We start from the raw sequence: 22058 nt of genomic DNA on the forward strand, positions 1-22058 counted from the left end.
AAGCAACAGTTTCTAAAATATCTCTGCTCTACACAGATACAGAGATAGGGAAATAAGAAAAATATTAATTGCTACAATTTATCTAGTGCCTAGAACTGTTCTAAATTTCATCCAGCTTAATCTTAGGTCATAAATATAATTACCTTCATTTTATACAAGGAAATTAAGACATAGTACATAGTAAATGTATACTGATTGCTCTATTAAATTGGATGATAAAAACAGCACAGCAAAGAACAAAGTAGTATGACCCTAAGCTGAACCCCCAATCTACACGAGAGATGCACACTCCAAGGGAGGGTCTTGGTGGCTTGCAGGACAATCTTTTCCAAAAGTCATGATAGATTTAAGGCTGAGAGCTCTGACTGAACATTGGGCACAGATGTGTTAGGAATAGTTCCGTTCCTTTAAGCTGCTTAGGGGATGTTCCTACTCCAGTTGTCGCCTAGTCACTCAGTCATGTCTGATTCCTTGCGACCCCATGGACTGCAGCATCCCAGGCTTCCCTGTTCTTCGCCATCTCCTGGAATTTGCTCAAATACTTGTCCATTGAGTCGGTGATGCCATCCAACCATATCATCCTTTGTTGCCCTCTTCTTCTCCTGCCCTCAATCTTTCCCAGCATCAGGGTCTTTTCCAGTGAGTTGGTTCTTCACATCACATGGCCAAAGTATTGGAGCTTCAGCTTCAGCGTCAGTCTTTCCAGTGAATATTCAAGGAAAGTGATTTCCTTTAGGATTGACTGGTTTGATCTCCTTGCTGTCCAAAGGACTCTCAAGGGTCTTCTCCAGCACCACAATTTGAAAGCATCCAGTTCTTTGACACTCAGCCTTCTTTATGTTCCAACTCTCGCATCCATACATGACTACTGGAAAGACCATAGCTTTGACTATACAGACCTTTGTTGGCACAGTGATGTCTCTATTTTTTAATATGCTGTCTAGGTTTGTTATAGCTTTTTCCTACCTCAGAGCTGACTCTCATTATTTTTCATGAACTGGTGAGGAGGACCACCTGCTTCCAGTCCCCCCATCTCTGCCTTTTTCCCCAAAACATGCCTTTGCCAGGTGCCTGATTGAGAGTTACCCCTGAAAGGAATGCTCAGCACACGTTTGCTGCCCAGAGAGATGGCTTGGCCCAGAGTATGAAGCTCTAGCTCTTCCTGTCTCAACTAAGAGACAGTATAGTGATTGAGAACTGGATTTCTGGAGTCAGGCAGGCCTGACTTAATATTCCTCAGCTACTTAAAGCTAGTGATCTCTCAGAGGCAGATTTCTCATCTGTAAAATTAGGATGAAAATACTAGTTCTTGCTCATTGTTCTGTGAGGAGGATGAATTGAAATAAATCACCTAAGCCATTAAGCCAGCTAAGCCATACACCTAAGCCACTAAGCACAGAGTATACGTGCTCATGTTCAGTTGTGTTGGACTCTTTGTGACCCCTTGGACTGTAGCCCCTCAGGCTCCTCTGTCTATGGGATTTCCCAGGCAAGAATACTGGAGTGGGTTACCATTTCCTTTTCCAGGGGATCTTTCCAACCCAGGGATTGAACCCAGGTCTCCTGCATTGGCAGGCAGATTCTTTACCACTGAGCCACTTGGGAAGCTCCATAAGCACAGTGACTGGCCTGTAACAAACCTTAGTGCATAGTCATTTTAGAATTATTTTGTATCCCTTTGCCTTTGAGGCAGCTGGTGAACTCTGTATCCCCAGGGATTACTAAAGCAAGACCACATACCCAGGTTTTGGACTGGTGGCTTTTTTTTTTCTTTTTTTTAGCTCAACAGATAACTCAAGAAAGAGAAGGCAAGTCCACACATGGATTACCTATTGCTTACCACTCATCAGACATCATGGGAGCTGCTTTATCTTTTTAATCTCTTGTAACCTCACACAGTCCAGGTGGGAATGAAAGTTGAATTTTATTGCTCCCGTATATCTAGTGTTTCTCAAAGAGCATTCCCTGGACCCATGAGCATTAGAATCCCCTGAGTAGGTATCTGATCTGCAGCCTCAGAGTTTCTGGAGCAAGGCAGATCCTTTGATTTAGTACTTGTATCATTTATCTAAAACTTGAGTTTATATTTTCTTGTATTTGATGTGTAAACATGTCATTTCTTCCTGGTAAGTTCTCCAAAATGAGGACGATGTTTTCTAGTTTTCTTGTAACCCCAACAGTGTACAGCTCAATCCTATACACACAGACCTTTGGGAATTGGTAAAATCTCTGGCTGGGTTTAGCTTTGTGCCCTGCAATGTCCTGACCTGTCAATGCCGAAAGATTGATAGATACCTCAAATCAGAATGGCAGTTCACCAATACTATTTAATATGCAACTGTGAGTCTTTGACCAATAACTTCTAATTGTCAGTGGTGTTCTTTTCATTTAATGTGCTGCAGTTCCTGTCTTATTGATCAGGGAGGAAAATTAACAAATCTGGACATTAACCCTCCAGAGTCCTCTACCCATGAAATTCTCCAGGCAAGAATACTGGAATGGGTTGCCATGCCCTCCTCCAGGGGATCTTCCCAACCCAGGGAGTGAACCTGGGTCTCCTGCATTGCAGGCAGGTTCTTTATCATCTGAGCCACCGGGGAAACAAACCCCTGAAAGGTGAAACCCCTAACAAGTTTCAGTGTTTGTGAAACAGAAACTCACAGGTTCTCCTTATCACAGAAAGCTAGGCCCCTTCTGTCCAAAATGGTTATTCAACATTTAAATACATAAATTGAAATTATTTTTATTGCAGGATCAGCCATGGTAGGGGCTAACTTTAGGGAAAAGGAAGAACTTGTTACTTTATGATGTGTTTGTTCCTGAGCAATTGAGAGGTTTGCTGTATGTTTTTACGATAATTTTCTTTGAGGTTCCATAAACACCTTCTGGAATGTGGAGGTTCCACCATCAGAGTCATATGAGAGCTTTTCCAGTTCCCTAATGTCATTAACCCAGCTGCTTTGGTTGCTGTGACATGCAGTTATTTCTCCTACATTTAAAAAGTGATTCTCTGATCTCCAACCCATTAACCTTGTTTGATCTTAACAAGCTGAAAAATGTTTGGAATCTAAGCTTATGATCTTGGCGTGACTTTTTTTCTTTTAATTCACAGTAGCTTTCCACTCCCCCTCCCTTTCTCTTTTGCAGGATCAACACTCTGTGGTAGGCCAGAACGCAGGCCCCAGTCCAAGTCCCAACCCCTGCTCAAATCCAAACACTGGAAGTGGTTACATGAACTCCCAGCAATCACTGTTGAATCAGCAATTGATGGGAAAGAAACAGACTCTACAGAGGCAGATCATGGAGCAGAAACAGCAGCTTCTCCTCCAGCAGCAGATGCTGGCTGATGCGGTAAAATGTCCTCCTAATTCCTACTGTGCATACCTGTTGGCCCAACAGAGGGAATTCATCAGTTTCCATTTCTACTTGCTGCCTTGTATCTGTGTCCCTCTATGGCACAGCAACCAGGGTGCCTTAACTGTAAGAGAGATTAATTCCATACATAAAGAGCTACAGGGCAAAAAAAAAAAACAAAACAAAACTTGATTTACCAGGTGCTGGACAGTTGGAATCCACAGCACCTGGGCTGATTAGCCCTGCCCAGCCCAGGAATGTTCAGAACCACCACATGGGCCTTGGAATCAGGAAAAAGAAACTAGTGTTGTTCCACAGTGCCGAGGGGCAGAAAATAGGGACAAAACTTTAATCAACTCAAATCCAAACTGATTTTAGAGATAAAAGAGTTTTCAAAGCAGCTTAAAAGCCAACGTGGAGTTCCAAAACTTAAAATTTGGCTTCCAAAATAAAGCATCTCAGAATAGATTTCTTTTTTTTTTTTAAGGAAACTGAAAGTGTATTCCCCACTTTCATTACATTTAAGTAGCCTTACCTTAAAGGCAAGGTCATTTTCTCCCACCTGTTACCTAAGTATGTGCTCATCCCTTCCGTATTCTCAAACTCATACTTTCAACTGACCTAAACTCTTCCTGCCTCCTAAGACCAAAGCCCTTTCTCCAGATTTTCTTCATTCCCTTCAAACTGTTTGGCCAAATTAAAGAAGAAAGAGGAAAATTAACCATCTCCAGGTTGATAGAGCTAAGGTACATAGAAAATAAAATGACAAATTTATCCTCAAGGAGCTTTGCGGTGAGCAGAAACCCAGGTGTAATAAGGGCTATAATTCATTCAGTAAATATTTACTAATTCACAATGGGGCTACAGCCATAAACAAGACAACTCTGTCTTTGTCCTTAAGGAGCTTAGAGCCTTCTGGGGGTGTCAAACAGGCAATTGTAATATATATGATTAAACACTGTGATGTGGGAAGTACCAGAAATGGTTTCAGAGAGGAAGTTATAGCTACTGAAGATCTGAAGGTGAAGAAGGAGAAGGAAGGAAGAACAGGGGAGTGTCGAACCAGAAGAGCCAGCATATTCAAAGACTCAGGCACAATAAAGTATACAATATATTAGGCTTGCTGAGGGAGGTCATGTATACACAGATAGGGAATGAGGTTAGGAGGCCAGGGATCAGAGACCAGAGGCATTTGCAAATCAGAATTTGCATTGTCTGAAAAGCAATGAAGAGGACTTCAAAGCATTTTAAACAAGTACTTGATTCAGACTCTATTTGCAGCATTCTAAGCACTGGTGGCTCAGAGGTTAAAGCGTCTGCCTGCAAGGTGGGAGACCCGGGTTCAATCCCTGGGTCGGGAAGATCCCCTGGAGAAGGAAATGGCAACCCACTCCAGTATTCTTGCCTGGAGAATCCCATGGACGGAGGAGCCTGGTAGGTTACAGTCCACAGGGTCACAAAGAGTCAGACACGACTGAGCGACTTCACTTTCACTTTCACTTTCAAGCACTTTCCAAGTAGCACTAGTGGTAAAGAACCTGCCTGCAAATTCAGGAGACGTAAGAGATGTGGGTTCAATCCCTGGGGTCAGGAACATCCCCTGGAGGAGCGCATGGCAACCCATTCCAGTATTCTAGACTGGAGAATCCCAGGGACAGAGGAACCTGGCAGGCTACGGTCCATAGGGTCACAAAGAATCAGACACGACTGAAGTAACTTAGCAACGAATAAGTACATGATTCAGATTTGATTTGCATTATAATAAAGGTATCAAGGGCTCCCCAGGTGGTTCAGTGGTAAAGATTCTGCCTGCCAACGAGAGAGACACAGGTTTGATCCCTGGGTTGGGAAAATTCCCTGGAGAAGGCAATGGCAACCCACTCCAGTATTCTTGCCTGGGAAATCCCATGAACAGAGGAGCCTGGTGGGCTACAGTCTGTGGGGTCCCAAAGAGTTGGTTTTTGGGGGGCTTTCCCTGGTGGTTCAGACTGTAAGGAAGCCGCCTACAATGCAGGAGTTATGGATTTGATCCCTGGGTCGGGAGGGTGGCTGGAGACCAAAAGGTATAACCTAATGTGTGTATTCGTTGGTTAGTTTGAGACTGTATTACGAAATATTTAATTTATAATGAAAAGTATAAATCATAATATAACAATCATTTTTTTTAAGACATGACAAAATGGAATTAATTTTAGAGTCCAGAGCATGTGAGAAGAAATAGTGAGAAATAAATTTGTTTGACTCAAATAAGGAATAGTGAGTAATAAACTTACAGGTGAACTTGAATGCTGCCCTAAGATACAGGGGAACCACTGACCAGATGGCTAAATATCACAACTAATTTCAACCATAAATCACAGTTTTGAAAACTCCATTCCTCCTACCCCCTCTCTCCCTTTTGATGATCTTCATAAACAATACAGCTTGGAAACAAGGGCAGTAGATAAGAAAAACAGATAATCTAAGATTGGCTCACTGGGTACACGTTCATCATTGCCATCAACACTACTAATCTGTTGACTTATGGCAGGCAGAGGCTGAATTTCTGGATTTTCAGCTTGCATTAAAAGGCAAGGAGAGTGCTCGCTTCGGCAGCACATATACTAAAATTGGAACGATACAGAGAAGATTAGCATGGCCCCTGGGCAAGGATGACACGCAAATTCGTGAAGCGTTCCATATTTAAAAAAAAAAAAAAAAAGGCAAGGAGATGTCCCCTGAGGGTTTTGTCCTGGCCCCATCCTAGCTCCCATGGAGCCCCGGTTGAGTCACCACTGGGACAGGTGCAAAGGGCAGGGGCATAAGCTATGGGAGATGAATGGGAATGAGGCTGCTGCTTTTGTGATTTTTATAAGCCATTCACATTTCTTTTTGTTTGGCCACCATTGAGGGTGCTTGTGCTTTTTAGCATATCCAGGAAGAAACCGTCTTTGATGCCACTTTACATTAGCATATGCTTTGTAGTTATTTGCAGTCAGTTGGCAAGGCTAGATAGGCGCCTAAATTGAGACATTTTTCTCATAAAAGCGTATTATCCTTATTCTCCACCAGTGAGACACAAAGAAGAGAGATGAGTAGAACTTGTTAACAATGGGCATCAGAATCACCAACGTGTTTTGTGTACCTACTATGTGCCAGGCACCATGCTGAGTTTTACAGAATTAAAAGGATTAATCCTCTCAAGGAGAGTTTGAGGGAGGTCCTAGAATTATCCACATTTTACATTTTGAGATGGCCAAATTGAAGCAAGACAGATGTGGGCCACAGAAGATGATTTCTATGTTAGCTTTTCGGGTCCAAGATATCAGAATATGAGACACTAGTTGTGAAGTTAAATTTCATGTTGCACAAAAATAATTCACAGGGGTGGCCTGTGGGTTTCCACTTGCTTAGACTGGGGAATCTCTTGCAAACAGAGCTGTCTTCATTCAGTATTGGAGTCTTGCCTTTGCTGCTCTTCACCACAAAGGGAGCACCATGAAGTGACAAGATGTTAGTTCTTTCACAGCCCATATTTAAGGCCATTTGTGAACAAGTACTTTAAGAAACTCACGTTCCAGAGATACATATGTTCCTCTTTGAACAACCTAAGTAACCCCTCAGGAGAACAAAATATCAATAAGTAGGTTGAATATATCTGAAAATAAACCCAGATTTGAGATCTAGTCCTTAATGGAGAACCAAGGGCCTAATTTTCACATGTGTGTGTGCATTACTTCTGTTTTCTTGAACAGAAACACCTAATTACATAAGAAAATAGGATGGATGCTTCTGAAAAAGAGAAGACTTCAGAAAGTCCCATGCTTGGCATAAAAATCAAAACTGTCAGCTTGCACAATAGTTTACAGCAGGAATGGTTGAATATTGCCACATTTGGGTTCATGGAACATCTCAAGCTGTTTCTTGAACATTTAGGGTTTGGGCAAAACCAGAAAGAGTTTCACCAACCACTTTTTCCCTTAATTTGTAAACCCATGTTTAAAAGAAATGTAATCCATATGTTTCTGATTCATTTACACTTAGCTCATCAAAATTGTGTTTTATATGAATTACTTGATGCCCCAAATTCCCTCTAAGCCTTTCAAGTCTTTCTCCTTAGAAACAAGAATTTGAATTTGGTTTGTTGTTGTTTTAAAGCCACTTTTTTCCCCTTTATAGTTGATTTATTCAACTTACAAGGTTTGGAATTTGATGGGAAACAGAAATACATGGTTTAAGTGGGTTCTAAATTAGGTAGTCCACATTTGACTTCCATCTAATTTACCCATCTGTTACAAGGTTTTCTTTTCTATTTATTGATTTTTCTGTAACTATATTGTATCTACTATTGTGAGCAAGAATCCCTTAGAAGACATGGAGTAGTCATCATAATCAACAAGAGTCTGAAATGCACTACTTGGATGTAATCACAAAAACAACAGAATGATCTCTGTTCGTTTCCAAGGCAAACCATTCAGTACCACAATAATCCACTGTTTTGCCCCAACCAATAATGTCAAAAAAGCTGAAGTTGAATGGTTCTATGAAGACCTACAAGACCTTCTAGAACTAACACCCCAAAAAGATGTCCTTTTCATCGTAGGGGACTAGAATGCAAAAGTGGGAAGTCAAGAGATAATTGGAGTAACAGGAAAATTTGGCCATGTATACGAAATGAACAGGGCAAAGGCTAACTGAGTTTTGCCAAGAGAATGCCCCGGTCATAGCAAACACCCTCTTCCAACAACAAAAGCGATGACTCTACACATGGACATCACCAGACGGTCAACACTGAAACCAGATTGATTATATTCTTTGGAGCCAAAGATAAAGAAGCTCTATACAGTCAGCAAAAAAAAGACTGGGAGCTGACTATGGCTCCAATCACAAACTTCTTATTGCCAAATTCAGCCTTAAATTAAGGAAAGTAGGGAAAACCACTAAACCATTCAGGTGTGACCTAAATCAAATCCCTTACGATTATACAGTGGAAGTGACAAATAGATTCAAGATATTAGATCTGATAGACAGAGTGCCTCAAGAACTGTAGACGGAGGTTCCTGACATTATATAGGAGGCAATGATTAAGACCATCCCCAAGGAAAAGAAATGCAAAAAGGCAAAATGATTGTCTGAGGAGGCCTTACAAATAGTTGTGAAAAGAAAAGCTACAGGCAAAGGAGAAAATGAAAGATGTCTCCATTTAAATGCAGAGTTCCAAAGAATAGCAAGGAGAGATAAGAAAGCCTTCCTCAGTGATCAATGCAAAAAATAGAGGAAAACAATAGAATGGGAAAGACTAGAGATTTCTTCAAGAAAATCAGAGATTCCAAGGGAACACTTCATGCAAAGATGGGCACAAAAAAGGACAGAAATGGTATGGACCTAACAGAAGCAGAAGATATTAAGAAAAGGTGGCAAGAATACACAGAAGAACTATACAAAAAAGATCTTCATGACCCAGATGACCATGATGGTGTGATCACTCACCTAGAGCCAAATATCCTGGAATGTGAAGTCAAGGGGACCTTAAGAAGCATCACTACGAACAGAGCTAATGGAGGTGATGGGATTCCAGTTGAGCTAAAAGATGATGCTGTGAAAGTGCTGCCCTCAATATGCCAGCAAATTTGGAAAACTCAGCAGTGGCCACAGGACTGGAAAAGGTTTTCATTTCAATTGCAAAGAAAGGCAATGCCAAAGGATGTTCAAACTACCACACAATTGCACTCATCTCACACGCTAGCAAAGTAATGCTCAAAATTCTCCAAACTATGCTTCAACAGTATGTGAACCAAGAACTTCCAGATGTTCAAGCTAGATTTAGAAAAGGCGGAGAAACCAGACATCAAATGCCAACATCTGTTGAATCATGGAAAAAGCAAAAGAGTTCCAGAAAAACATCTACTTCTGCTTTATTGATTACGCCAAAGCCTTTGACTGTGTGGATCACAACAAACTATGGAAATTCTGAAAGAGATGGAAAATTCTTAAATACCAGACCACCTTACGTGCCTGAGAAATCTGTATGCAGGACAAGAAGCAACAGTTAGAAATGGACATGGAAGAACAGACTGGTTCCAAATTGGGAAAGGAGTACATCAAGGCTGTACATTGTCACCCTGCTTATTTAACCTATATGCAGAGTACATCATGCGAAATGCTGGTCTGGATGAAGCACAAGCTGGAATCAAGGTTGCAGGGAGAAATATCAATAACCTCAGATATTCAGATGACACCACCCTTATGGCAGAAAGGATGAACTAAAGAGCATCTTGATGAAAGTGAAAGAGGAGCATGAAAAAGCTGGCTTAAAACTCAACATTCAAAAAACTAAGATCATAGCATTTGGTCCCATCACTTCATGGCAAACAGGTGGGGAAACAATGGAAACAGTGACAGACTTTATTTTCTTCGGCTCCAAAAGCACTGATGATGGTGACTGCAGCCATGAAATTAAAAGATACTTGCTCCTTGGAAGAAAAGCTATGACCAAACTAGATAGCATATTAAAAAGCAGAGACATTACTTTCCCAACAAAGGTTCATCTAGTCAAAGCTGTGTTTTTCCAGTAGTCATATATGGATGTGAGAGTGGACCATAAAGAAGGCTGAGCACCAAAGAATTGATATTTTTGAACTGTGGTGTTGGAGAAGACTCTTGAGAGTTCCCTGGACTGCAAGGAAATCCAACCAGTCAATCCTAAAGGAAATCGGTTCTGAATATTCATAGGAAGGATTGATGTTGAAGCTGAAACTCCAATACTTTGGCCACCTGATGTGAAGAACGGACTCATTGGAAAAGATCCTGATGGTTGGAAAGATTGAAGGCAGGAGAAGGGGACGACAGAGGATGAGATGGCTGGATGGCATCACCGACTGGACGGACATGAGTTTGAGTAAACTCCAGGAGTTGGTGATGGACAGGGAGGCCTGGCATCCTGCAGTCCATGGGGTCGCAAAGAGTCAGACACGACTGAGTGACTGAACTGAACTGAACCTATGCCAATTATTTTTATCTTCGAAAAACTGAGTTTCTTTGAGCTTCATGTAAAGTTGCAGTGAGACATTCCAAAAACTTCCTGATCCATACTGAGAAAGACAAAAGCATTTCCTGATGTCCAGAACTGATATGAAACTCACAGCCAGGCTATTTTGTTTTCTGTTGGACTTAAACAATTTTACAGAATACGAAGCTCAGACAGTATTGCTCTGAGACCATGATAAAATGAGACAAAAGAAGGCCACTTCATAATTTTGTCTACAAACTGACATGAACAAGGTCAGTGTGCAACTCACAAAACAGGAAAACTTCCCATCTTTTGCTGAACACATGACAAATAGTTCTTTACTCAGTGATAGAATCGACCTCACTTTCTGATAGCTTATAACCTAGAACAAATCCTCGCTTCCTTAGACCCTCCCTAAGTCACCCAATCAAAGCCCAAATCCTGTAATATTCTAATATAGTTCTGCTGAGACACTGTGTTGTCCCTTAGGATGTGTCTTCATCCTCCCTCCAATGAATGGTAAACCCAACAGGTGTGTTCCTGTTACTGAACGCAAATCCATGTGCCTGACACACAGTGAGTCCAAGCAACACAAAATGTCAGAGCTTGGAGCAGGGAAACATTTATTGCAGGGCCCAGGAGACAGGTGGCTCATGCCCCCAAACTCCAAAACCCCAGGAGTGTTTCCGCAAAGCAAGGTAAGGGAGGGAGTGGTCAGTTATGGCAAACTTCTTGGTGTCAGAATTCTTTGTTTTTGCAACTGTCCAGGTTGGTCAGGTGACAATGTTCCTGAAAACCTCTAACAAGACAGATGTTATTCTCTGTTCCGCTATTTTTTATCTCTATATGAATGGACTCTTAAAGATCAGTGCCCTGAGAATGGGATATCTCGTATATTTCAGGCTCTAGGCAACATACTTTTACAGAAGGTGCGGAGCCAGCATGACTAAGGACAGCCAACAGAGCACAAAGGTTAAAGGAAAAAGGAGCAGAGCTAACATGGAGTTAGATTTGTTCTTTCCTGCTACATTTGTGGTATTCTTTGGCCTCATATGGGCCTTCCCAGGTGGCTCAGATGATAAAGAATGTGCCTGCAACTCGGGAGACCCAGGTTCGATCCATGGGTTGGGAAGGTCCCCGGGGTCACAAAGATTCAGACACAACTGAGCGACGAACACTTGGCCTCATATAAAAACGATGCCCCTATTTCCTCTGTTCACCTCCAAACTCACCTACTCTAAACATCTAAAGGTATCTCATACCAGAAAGAAAACAAGAAGGGAATCTGGGAAATGTCTGGACTCTGAGAATGGGGTGCAGAGAAACGAAGCAGCAAGAGACCCTTGTATCATGTGATCAGAAAGCCTAAGTTTTTGACTCAGGATCAGGTTTCAGTTCTGCTACTGTGTAATCTTGGACAAGTTACTCAACCTAAGGAAGCTTCTGTTCATGGATTTGGAGACGTGGAAGAGGATCCTCCCTCGGTGGACCTTGGTAAAGACACAAAGAAGAAGCTGAGATCTTACCCATGGCCGAAACAAGTTTATTGAAGAAAGAATAGAAAGAGCAGAAAGAACAGAAAGAGAATGTCGAGTGAGAGGTGGGCCAAGCCAAGAGAGATACTGGCGCCAGAGTGATGAGGTGGGGGCGGGGGGGGGGGGGGCGCGGGGGGGAGGGAGGTTGTTAAAGACCTGGCTTTTACTATTAATTTAGGTGGGTGTGGGCTGACAGTTTTGACTGCCAGTTGCAAGTTACATAACAACAGGTTGTCTTTCCCATAATTCAGCCTGTTATAATCAGATACATGTGTATATAGACTATTTATGAATCCTTAACAGGACTGGAAAAGGTCAGTTTTCATTCCAGTCCCAAAGAAAGGCAATGTGAAAAAATGCTCAAACTACTGCACAATTGCATTCATCTCACACGCTAGTAAAGTAATGCTCAAAATTCTCCAAGCCAGGCTTCAGCAATTCGTGAACCGTGAACTTCCAGATGTTCAAGCTGGTTTTAGAAAAGGCAGAGGAGCCAGAGATCAAATTGCCAACATCCGCTGGAACATGGAAAAAGCAAGAGAGTTCCAGAAAAACATGTATTTCTGCTTTATTGACTAGGCCAAAGCCTTTGACTGTGTGGATCACAATAAACTGTGGAAAATTCTGAAAGAGATGGGAATACCAGAGCACCTGACCTGCCTCTTGAGAAATCTGTATGCAGGTCAGCAAACAACAGTTAGAACTGGACATGGAACAACAGACTGGTTCCAAATAGGAAAAGGAGTATGTCAAGGCTATATACTGTCACCCTGCTTATTTAACTTATATGCAGAGTACATCATGAGAAACACTGGGCTGGAAGAAGCACAAGCTGGAATCAAGATTGCCGGGAGAAATATCAATCACCTCAGATATGCAGATGACACCACCCTTATGGCAGAAAGTGAACAGGAACCTCTTGATCAAAGGAAGCCTCTTGATGAAAGTGAAAGTGGAAAGTGAAAAAGTTGGCTTAAAGCTCAACATTCAGAAAACGAAGATCATGGCATCTGGTCCCATCACTTCATGGCAGATAGATGGGGAAACAGTGGAAACAGTGTCAGACTTTATTTTTTGGGGCTCCAAAATCACTGCAGATGGTGATTGCAGCCATGAAATTAAAAGATGCTTACTCCTTGGAAGAAAAGTTCTGACCAAACTAGATAGCATGTTGAAAAGCAGAGACATTACTTTGCCAACAAAGGTCCGTCCAGTCAAGGCTATGGTTTTTCCAATGGTCATGTATGGATGTGAGAGTTGGACTGTGAAGAAAGCGGAGCGCAGAAGAATTGATGCTTTTGAACTGTGGTGTTGGAGAAGACTCTTGAGAGTCCCTTGGACTGCAAGGAGATCAACCAGTCCAATCTGGAGGAGATTAGCCCTGGGATTTCTTTGAAGGGAATGATGCTGAAGCTGAAACTCCAGTACTTTGGCCACCTCCTGTGAAGAGTTGACTCATTGGAAAAGACTGACGCTGGGAGGGATTGGGGGCAGGAGGAGAAGGGGACGACCGAGGATGAGATGGCTGGATGGCATCACTGACTCAATGGACGTGAGTCTGAGTGAACTCCAGGAGTTGGTGATGGACAGGGAGGCCTGGCGTGCTGCGATTCATGGGGTCGCAAAGAGTCGGACACGACTGAGCGACCGAACTGAACTGAATAGTCTCCCGGCTGCCTAAGGTCACTTGAGGACACAACTTTGCGTCAATGGCCATGCATAGGAGTTGAAGAAGCCCCACTGGTTAGTTTGTATCTACTGGCTTCCTAGGGCGCAAGCGCAGGAGTTGGACCCGTCTCTCTGGTTATTTTGTAGCGTATCTGTGAGTTCTCCTGTGCCGCATTGGGGCGTGTCTGGGGTGGGGTTTAGCAATCAGCTTGCATCCTCTTCGGCCAGGCCACCCCTCAGGCCTAACTTCCGACCTAACACTTCCATTCCTTATCGATTAAGTAGGAATAATCAACCTTATGAAGGGGAAAATGAGATAATATGCACAGAATGCCTATGTCAGTTATCTGATAGGTTGAAGTGAAGTCGCTCAGTCGTGTCCGACTCTTTGCGACCCCGTGGACTCCTCCGTCCATGGGATTTTCTAGGCAAGAGTACCGGAGTGCGTTGCCATTTCCTTCTCCAGGAAATCTTCCCTACCCAGGGATCGAACCCAGGTCTCCCGTATTGTGGGCAGATGCTTTATCCTCTAAGCCACCAGGGAAGCTTCTAAGGTTATCTCCTCCTATCTCTCAGGTTGCCAAATTTAGCAAATAAAAACACAGAATACCTGAGTGTTCTGCATTTTATCTGACAGTCTTATTCCTGCACCTTCCACACATGGTGGGACCAGAAGTACATAAAGGTACCAAAGTATATCAGGTGTGCTACAAAACAAAACTAGAAATACCCATCTCTGAATTCACAGAAAATCTGTCCTCTCTGAAAGCTAATTGCAAAGTTAAGAAAATGAGAGTAGTTACTAGACTCAAAACACATGTTGAATGTTGATGAGAGGTAGAAACTAAACTTTTATGAAGGAAATTGAAATCTAAAAGATCAGTCTCTAAATAAGGTCCATGATTCGCCACTGACGTAAAAACATGGAAAAAAAACCAAACCCTAAGATCCATGATTGTTAACTATGACTGCAAAATTGTTCTTACCTTTTGAATGACAGTGTTTATTCAGAATTTATTATCTTTCGAATAATAATATTCTTACCTTTTTGAATAACAATCTATACATTTTTACAAGTGAGAAACTATGCATTTTTATAAGTGAGAAACCAACAATGCAGTTTATTATATTTTCATTTGTGTTTTCTAGGAGAAAATTGCTCCACAAGATCAGATAAACAGACATCTGACAAGGCCACCCCCAGATTATAAAGACCAAAGAAGAAATGTGGGCAACATGCAACCAACTGCTCAGTATTCTGGTAAGTGTTCTTAAAAATTACTAAAAATCCTAACTGTGAAAAGAAGAACACTGTTCAGTGGTTAGTATTCCCTCCTTTCCTCGTTTCATATTTAATTGTAACATCTTTATTAGACTCCTTCTCTAGCTGCCATTTAACTTTCAATCAGGACCAAATTGGACTATTTTTTAGTTCAAGCATCAGTTTTTCAAACTTATTTTTGTTCCTCATTCATGGTTTTCACTGCTCGTGGGTTTACCTCTGAGAGTCTAAAAAGCGTAAATGTTTTCTAAATGCTAGGTTCAACCATTTTTCTCCCAACAGCGTATTTGACCCAGACAGTGTAAGATAAGCATATGTTTCACCCTCACGGTCCCATTTGTAACTTGCATAGAGTCCAATCTTTCTGTCTCCACTTTGGGCTCATCTTCTTAAGACAAATAGCCCTATTACCAAAAAATAATCAAAAAGCAAATTATGTCTTTAGGAAGTCTCAAAAATACCAAAAGTGGATTACATGTAAAATATAAAGCAAGGGACTTCCCTGGTGGTGCAGTGGTTAAGGCCCCTAGTCCCCAATGTGTGGGGCCCAGATTTGATCCCTGGTCATTTCAGTTCAGTTGCTCAGTTGTGTCCGACTCTTTGCCACCCCATGAATCGCAGCATGCCAGGTCTCCCTGTTCACCAACTCCGGGAGTTCACTCAGACTCACGTCCATCGAGTTAGTGATACCATCCAGCCATCTCATCCTCTGTTGTCCCCTTCTCCTGCCCCCAACCCCTCCCAGCATCAGAGTCTTTTCCAGTGAGTTAACTCTTCACATGAGGTGGCCAAAGTACTGGAGTTTCAGCATTAGCACCATTCCTTCCAAAGAAATCCCAGGGCTGATCTCCTTCAGAATGGACTGGTTGGATCTCCTTGCAGTCCAAGGGACTCTCAAGAGTCTTCTCCAACACCACAGTTCAAAAGCATCAATTCTTCTGCGCTCAGCTTTCTTCACAGTCCAACTCTCACATCCACACATGACTACTGGAAAAACCATAGCTTTGACTAGACGGACGTTTGTTGGCAAAGTAATGTCTCTGCTTTTCAACATGCTATCTAGGTTGGTCAGAACTTTTCTTCCAAGGAGTAAGCATCTTTTAATTTCATGGCTGCAATCACCATCTGCAGTGATTTTGGAGCCCCCAAAAATAAAGTCTGACACTGTTTCCACTGTTTCCCCATCTATTTCCCATGAGGTGATGGGACCGGATGCCATGATATTCGTTTTCTGAATGTTGAGCTTTAAGCCAACTTTTTCACTCTCCTCTTTCACTTTCATCAAGAGGCTTTTTAGTTCCTCTTCGCTTTCTGCCATAAGGGTGGTGTCATCTGCATATCTGTGGTTATTGATATTTCTCCTGGCAATCTTGATTCCAGCTTGTGCTTCTTCTAGCCCAGTGTTTTTCATGAGGTACTCTGCATATAAGTTAAATAAGAAAGGTTTCTTGGTCTCATCACAGCACTGTTTACAATGGCCAGGACACGGAAGCAACCTAGATGTCCATCAGCAGATGAATGAATAAGAAAGCTGTGGTACATATACACAATGGAGTATTACTCAGCCATTGAAAAGAATACATTTGAATCCATTCTAATGAGGTGGATGAGACTGGAGCCTATTATACAAAGTGAAGTAAGCCAGAAAGAAAAACACCAATACAGTATGCTAACACATATATATGGAATTTAGAAAGATGGTAACTATAACCCTGTATGTGAGACAGCAAAAGAGACACAGATGTATAGAACAGTCTTTTGGACTCTGTGGGAGAGGGAGAGGGTGGGATGATTTGGGAGAATGGCATTGAAACATGTATAATATCATATAAGAAACGAATCACCAGTCTAGGTTCGATGCAGGACACAGGATGCTTGGGGCTGGTGCACTGGGATGACCCAGAGAGATGGTATGGAGAGGGAGGTGGGAGACGAGTTCATGAATGGGAACACATGTACACCCGTGGTGGATTTGTGTTGATGTATAGCAAAACCAATACAGTATTCTAAAGTAAAATAAAGTAAAATTTAAAAAAAAGTTAAATAAGCAGGGTGACAATATACACCCTTGACGTACTCCTTTTCCTATTTGGAGCCAGTCTGTTGTTCCATGTCCAGTTCTAACTGTTGCTTCCTGACCTGCATATAGGTTTCTCAAGAGGCAGGTCAGGTGCTCTGGTATTCCCATCTCTTTCAGAATTTTCCACAGTTGATTGTGATCCACACAGTTAAAGGCTTTGGCATAGTCAATAAAGCAGAAATAGATGTTTTTCTGGAACTCTCTTGCTTTTTTGATGATCCAGCGGATGTTGGCAATTTGATCTCTGGCTCCTCTGCCTTTTCTAAAACCGGCTTGAACATCTGGAAGTTCACAGTTCACGAATTGCTGAAGCCTGGCTTGGAGAATTTTGAGCATTAGTTTACTAGCGTGTGAGATGAGTGCAATTGTGCGGTAGTTTGAGCATTCTTTGGCATTGCGTTTCTTTGGGATTGGAATGGAAACTGACCTTTTCCAGTCCTGTGGCCACTGCTGAGTTTTCCAAACTTGCTGGCGTATTGAGTGCAGCACTTTCACAGCATCATCTTTCAGGATTTGAAACAGCTCCACTGGAATTCCATCACCTCTACTAGCTTTGTGCATAGTGATGCTTTCTAAGGCCCAGGATGTCTGGCTCTAGGTGAGTGATCACACCATCCTGATTATCTTGGTCGTGAAGATCTTTTTTGTACAGTTCTTCTGTGTATTCTTGCCACCTCTTCTTAATAGCTTCTGCTTCTGTTAGGTCAATACCATTTCTGTCCTTTATCAAGCCCATCTTTGCATGAAATGCTCCCTTGGTATCTCTAATTTTCTTGAAGAGATCTCTAGTCTTTCCCATTCTGTTGTTTCCCTCTATTTCTTTGCATTGATCGCTGAAGAAGGCTTTCTTATCTCTTCTTGCTATTCTTTGGAACTCTGCATTCAGATGCTTATATCTTTCCTTTTCTCTTTTGCTTTTCGCTTCTCTTGTTTTCACAGCTATTTGCAAGGCCTCCTAAGACAGCCATTTTGCTTTTTTGCATTTCTTTTATATCGGGATGGTCTTGATCCCTGTCTCCTGTACAATGTCACGATCCTCCATCCATAGTTCATCAGGCACTCTATCTATCAGACCCAGTCCCTTAAATCTATTTCTCACTTCCACTGTATAATCATAAGGGATTTGATTTAGATCATACCTGAATGGTCTAGTGGTTTTCCCTACTTTCTTCAATTTAAGTCTGAATTAGACAATAAGGAGTTCATGATCTGAGCCACAGTCAGCTCCTGGTCTTGTTTTTGTTGACAGTATAGAGCTTCTCCATCTTTGGCTGCAAAGAATATAATCAGTCTGGTTTTGGTGTTGACCATCTGGCGATGTCCATGTGTAGAGTCTTCTCTTGTGTTGTTGGAAGAGGGTGTTTGCTATGACCAGTGCATTTTCTTGGCAAAACTCTACTAGTCTTTGCCCTGCTTCATTCCGTATTCCAAGGCCAAATTTGCCTGTTACTCCAGGTGTTTCTTGACTTCCTACTTTTGCATTCCAGTCCCCTATAATGAAAATGACATCTTTTTTGGGGTGTTAGTTCTAAAAGGTCTTGTAGGTCTTCATAGAACCGTTCAACTTCAGCTTCTTCAGCGTTACTGGTTGGGGCATAGACTTGGATAACTGTGATATTGAATGGTTTGCCTTGGAAACGAACAGAGATCATTCTGTCGTTTTTGAGATTGCATTCAAGTACTGCATTTCAGACTCTTGTTGACCATGATGGCTACTCCATTTCTTCTAAGGGATTCCTGCCCGCAGTATAGATATAATAGTCATCTGAGTTAAATTCACCCATTCCGGTCCATTTTAGTTCGCTGATTCCTAGAATGTCGACATTCACCCTTACCATCTCCTGTTTGACCACTTCCAATTTGCCTTGATTCATGGACCTGACGTTCCAGGTTCCTATGCAATATTGCTCTTTATAGCATCGGACCTTGCTTCTATCACCAGTCACATCCACAACTAGGTGTTGGTTTTGCTTTGGCTCCATCCCTTCATTCTTTCTGGAGTTATTTCTCCACTGATCTCCAGTAGCATATTGGGCACCTACTTACCTGGGGAGTTCCTCTCTCAGTATCCTATCATTTTGCCTTTTCATACTGTTCATGGGGTTCTCAAGGTAAGAATACTGAAGTGGTTTGCCAATCCCTTCTCCAGTGGACCACATTCTGTCAGACCTCTCTACCATGACCCGCCCATCTTGGGTGGCCCCATGGGCATGGCTTAGTTTCACTGAGTTAGACAAGGCTGTGGTCCTAGTGTGATTAGATTGACTAGTTTTCTGTGATTATGGTTTCAGTGTGTCTGCCCTCTGATGCCCTCTTACAACACCTACCGTCTTCCTTGGGTTTCTCTTACTTTGGACATGGGGTATCTCTTCACAGCTGCTCCAGCAAAGTGCAGCCGCTGCTCCTTACCTTGGATGAGGGGAATTAAAATCTCACATGTCTCAATGAGGAATTGGCCTGCTACAACTAAAATTTAGTGCAGCCAAATATATATATATGTATATATAAAGCTATGTATATAACATTCAGAAAACTAATATCATGGCATCTGGTCCCATCACTTCATGGGAAATAGATGGGAAACAGTGTCAGATTTCATTTTGGGGGGCTCTGAATCACTGCAGATAGTGACTGCAGCCATGAAATTAAAAGACACATACTCCTTGGAAGGAAAGTTATGACCAACCTAGATAGCATATTCAAAAGCTGAGACATTACTTTGCCAACAAACGTCCATCTAGTCAAGGCTATGGTTTTTCCAGTGGTCATGTATGGATGTGAGAGTTGGACTGTGAAGAAAGCTGAGTGCAGAAGAATTGATGCTTTTGAACTGTGGTGTTAGAGAAGACTCTTGAGAGTCCCTTGGACTGCAAGGAGATCCAACCAGTCCATTCTAAAGGAGATCAGTCCTGGGTGTTCATTGGAAGGACTGATGCTAAAGGCTGAAACTCCAATACTTTGGCCACCTGATGTGAAGATTTGATTCATTGGAAAAGACTCTGATGCTGGGAGGGATTGGGGGCAGGAAGAGAAGGGAAAGACAGAGGATGAGATGGCTGGATGGCATCACTGACTCTATGGACATGAGTTTGAGTGAACTCCGGGAGTTAGTGATGGACAGGGAGGCCTGGCGTGCTGTGATTCATGGGGTCACAAAGAGTCAGATACGACTGAGCAACTGAACTGAACTGATGTATATATAAAGCAAAACTTCTTAATGGATCTCCCAATATAACATAGATGACAGACACTACCCCTGAAATCTCTCTCCTTCCACTCCCCGAACTCTAAAAAACCTCTCTCAAACCTAGCCTGTGTGGCCCCTGCTTTCTCCTAGTCAGCATCTATTCCAGTCTTTTCTGTCCAGAACTCTGGACCTTCTCATGTAAATTAAGCTTGTCCTTGAGTGTCCCAGATTCTCTTTGCTTTACCTGTTATCTTCATCTGTCCAGGAAACCATAAAGGACATGTTCTAAAGAGGGAGGGGCTGTGAATATTTCTGTTCACTACTATTTTCTGATCCTGTTAAGTGTAGTAATGAATATGTTGTTCTACTTTATTTAAACTCCTTCAAATGCACCAGATTGCCTCCTTCCACTAAAGTTAGGAATGGGATATATGTATTCCATTCTCTAAGGTTGCTTTGCCTCAGGGGAAAAACAAGATTTTCTGTTTGAGTCTGTCCTTAAGGAGGTTGAATGACAAGATGGGTTTTATTTGGAACATGGCTTCTTATACCACAGCTTTCTTTGCCCACCAGTGGGCTTGGGGTAAGCTAAGCGCACTTTGAAATATTGTCACATTCAGAGTGAATGTTTGGGCTTTTCTTTTCCCAGCCATATGAGATTCCCAGCGAGAGCAGGGAGAGGCTGGCTGGTGGCTCTATGGTGTTGTCAGGGGTCCAGGGTTCTTTGTTTTCTATTCCACCTTGAGCGTGTAGCTTCCATTGTAAGGGTTGCCTGGTGGCCACCACATCGTCCAGCTTCGTGTCCATATTCCAGGTAGAAAGATGAAAGAAGGGAAAAGGTAAAATGGCCTTCCGAATGAATCAGATTCCCTTTTCAAAGTAGGTTTTTTTGGGATACTCAACTAGTAACTTCTGCCTTTAGCCAGAATTTATTCACATGGATCCCCCAACCCCTACCCCATCAGCAAAGAAGACTGGCAAATTGTGGCTTTTCAGCTGGGCACATTGTTGCAAAATGAAGGCTGTGTTTCTAAGGAAGACATGGAGGTTGGTTATTTAAACCCCTAAGTCTCTTCCACAGTGTATATGGGCATTTGATAAGGGAGGCATCCTTAGCATCTAGCTGCTAACTCCCAGATGGGTAAGAATCACTGTGCTCGAGTGCTGTCTTTCCCATGTCTTCTAAGAATGAAATAAACATCAAAGCACAACACAAACTCTTTTAACATTCTTTATTTCAATCTCAGGACAATAATAGTCATTTCGGCCAGATGTTAATCTTAGAAATGCTATATGAAAAGCACCTAGAACAATTTCTACCACATATCAGGAGCTTCTAAATAGTAACTGTGATTAATATTTTGTGATCTTTATGGAAATTCTCTCTTTTCTGATGGTTTAAAAATATAGCTTTCAAGAGGGATAGGATGGGGGAGTGGGAGGGAGGCATGATTCATGTTATACAGCAGAAACTAAGACAACATTGTAAAGCACTTATACACCAATTTAAAAGATACTTTAATGATAAATAATTAATAAATTTTAATAAATAATGTGTGTGCACACACTGTAAAGCAATTATACTCCCGTTTAAAAAATACTTTGAATGATAAATAAATGAATAATTTTAAGAGTGTAAAGTAACCTAAAGAAAGGGTACAAATTTTGAAAAGAAAAAAAAACAACAATAACACCAACCAAATATATCAACTTTTGAAAGATGTCCTCTTAATACAACATGTTCATTCTATTACCATCACCAGCCTAGACTTTGCTCTTACAGGCTATCACCTTTGGAAAGCTGAATTTAGTTGAATTTTTGAAAACTTGATTCTATGCTAATGTCACCGCAGATGTTTGCTGCTTAAGTGACCCTAACAATGAATGTTTTGGAAAAAATAAAAAATAAAAAAACCACAGCTCTACTCACAAACCTTTTCAGAGCATATTGTTAAAATAGGGGG

The 22058-nt window shown here is 41.9% G+C and overlaps 1 protein-coding gene and 1 non-coding gene across 2 annotated transcripts in view; both read left to right on the plus strand.

Annotated features, from left to right (window-relative positions):
• Positions 1–22058, plus strand: part of MAML2 (mastermind like transcriptional coactivator 2) — a 406437-nt gene that overhangs the window by 380087 nt on the left and 4292 nt on the right. The window contains exons 3-4 of the mRNA XM_068989256.1: positions 3148–3351; positions 14695–14806. Of these exons, the coding sequence (XP_068845357.1) occupies positions 3148–3351; positions 14695–14806 (316 nt within the window). The remainder of the gene's footprint in view (positions 1–3147; positions 3352–14694; positions 14807–22058) is intronic.
• LOC138093320 (U6 spliceosomal RNA) lies at positions 5934–6040 on the plus strand. Its single transcript, XR_011146054.1, has one exon. It is a non-coding gene; the product is annotated as a U6 spliceosomal RNA (small nuclear RNA).

Source organism: Capricornis sumatraensis, chromosome 16 (genome assembly GCF_032405125.1).
Source record: "Capricornis sumatraensis isolate serow.1 chromosome 16, serow.2, whole genome shotgun sequence".
Lineage (NCBI taxonomy): Eukaryota > Metazoa > Chordata > Mammalia > Artiodactyla > Bovidae > Capricornis > Capricornis sumatraensis.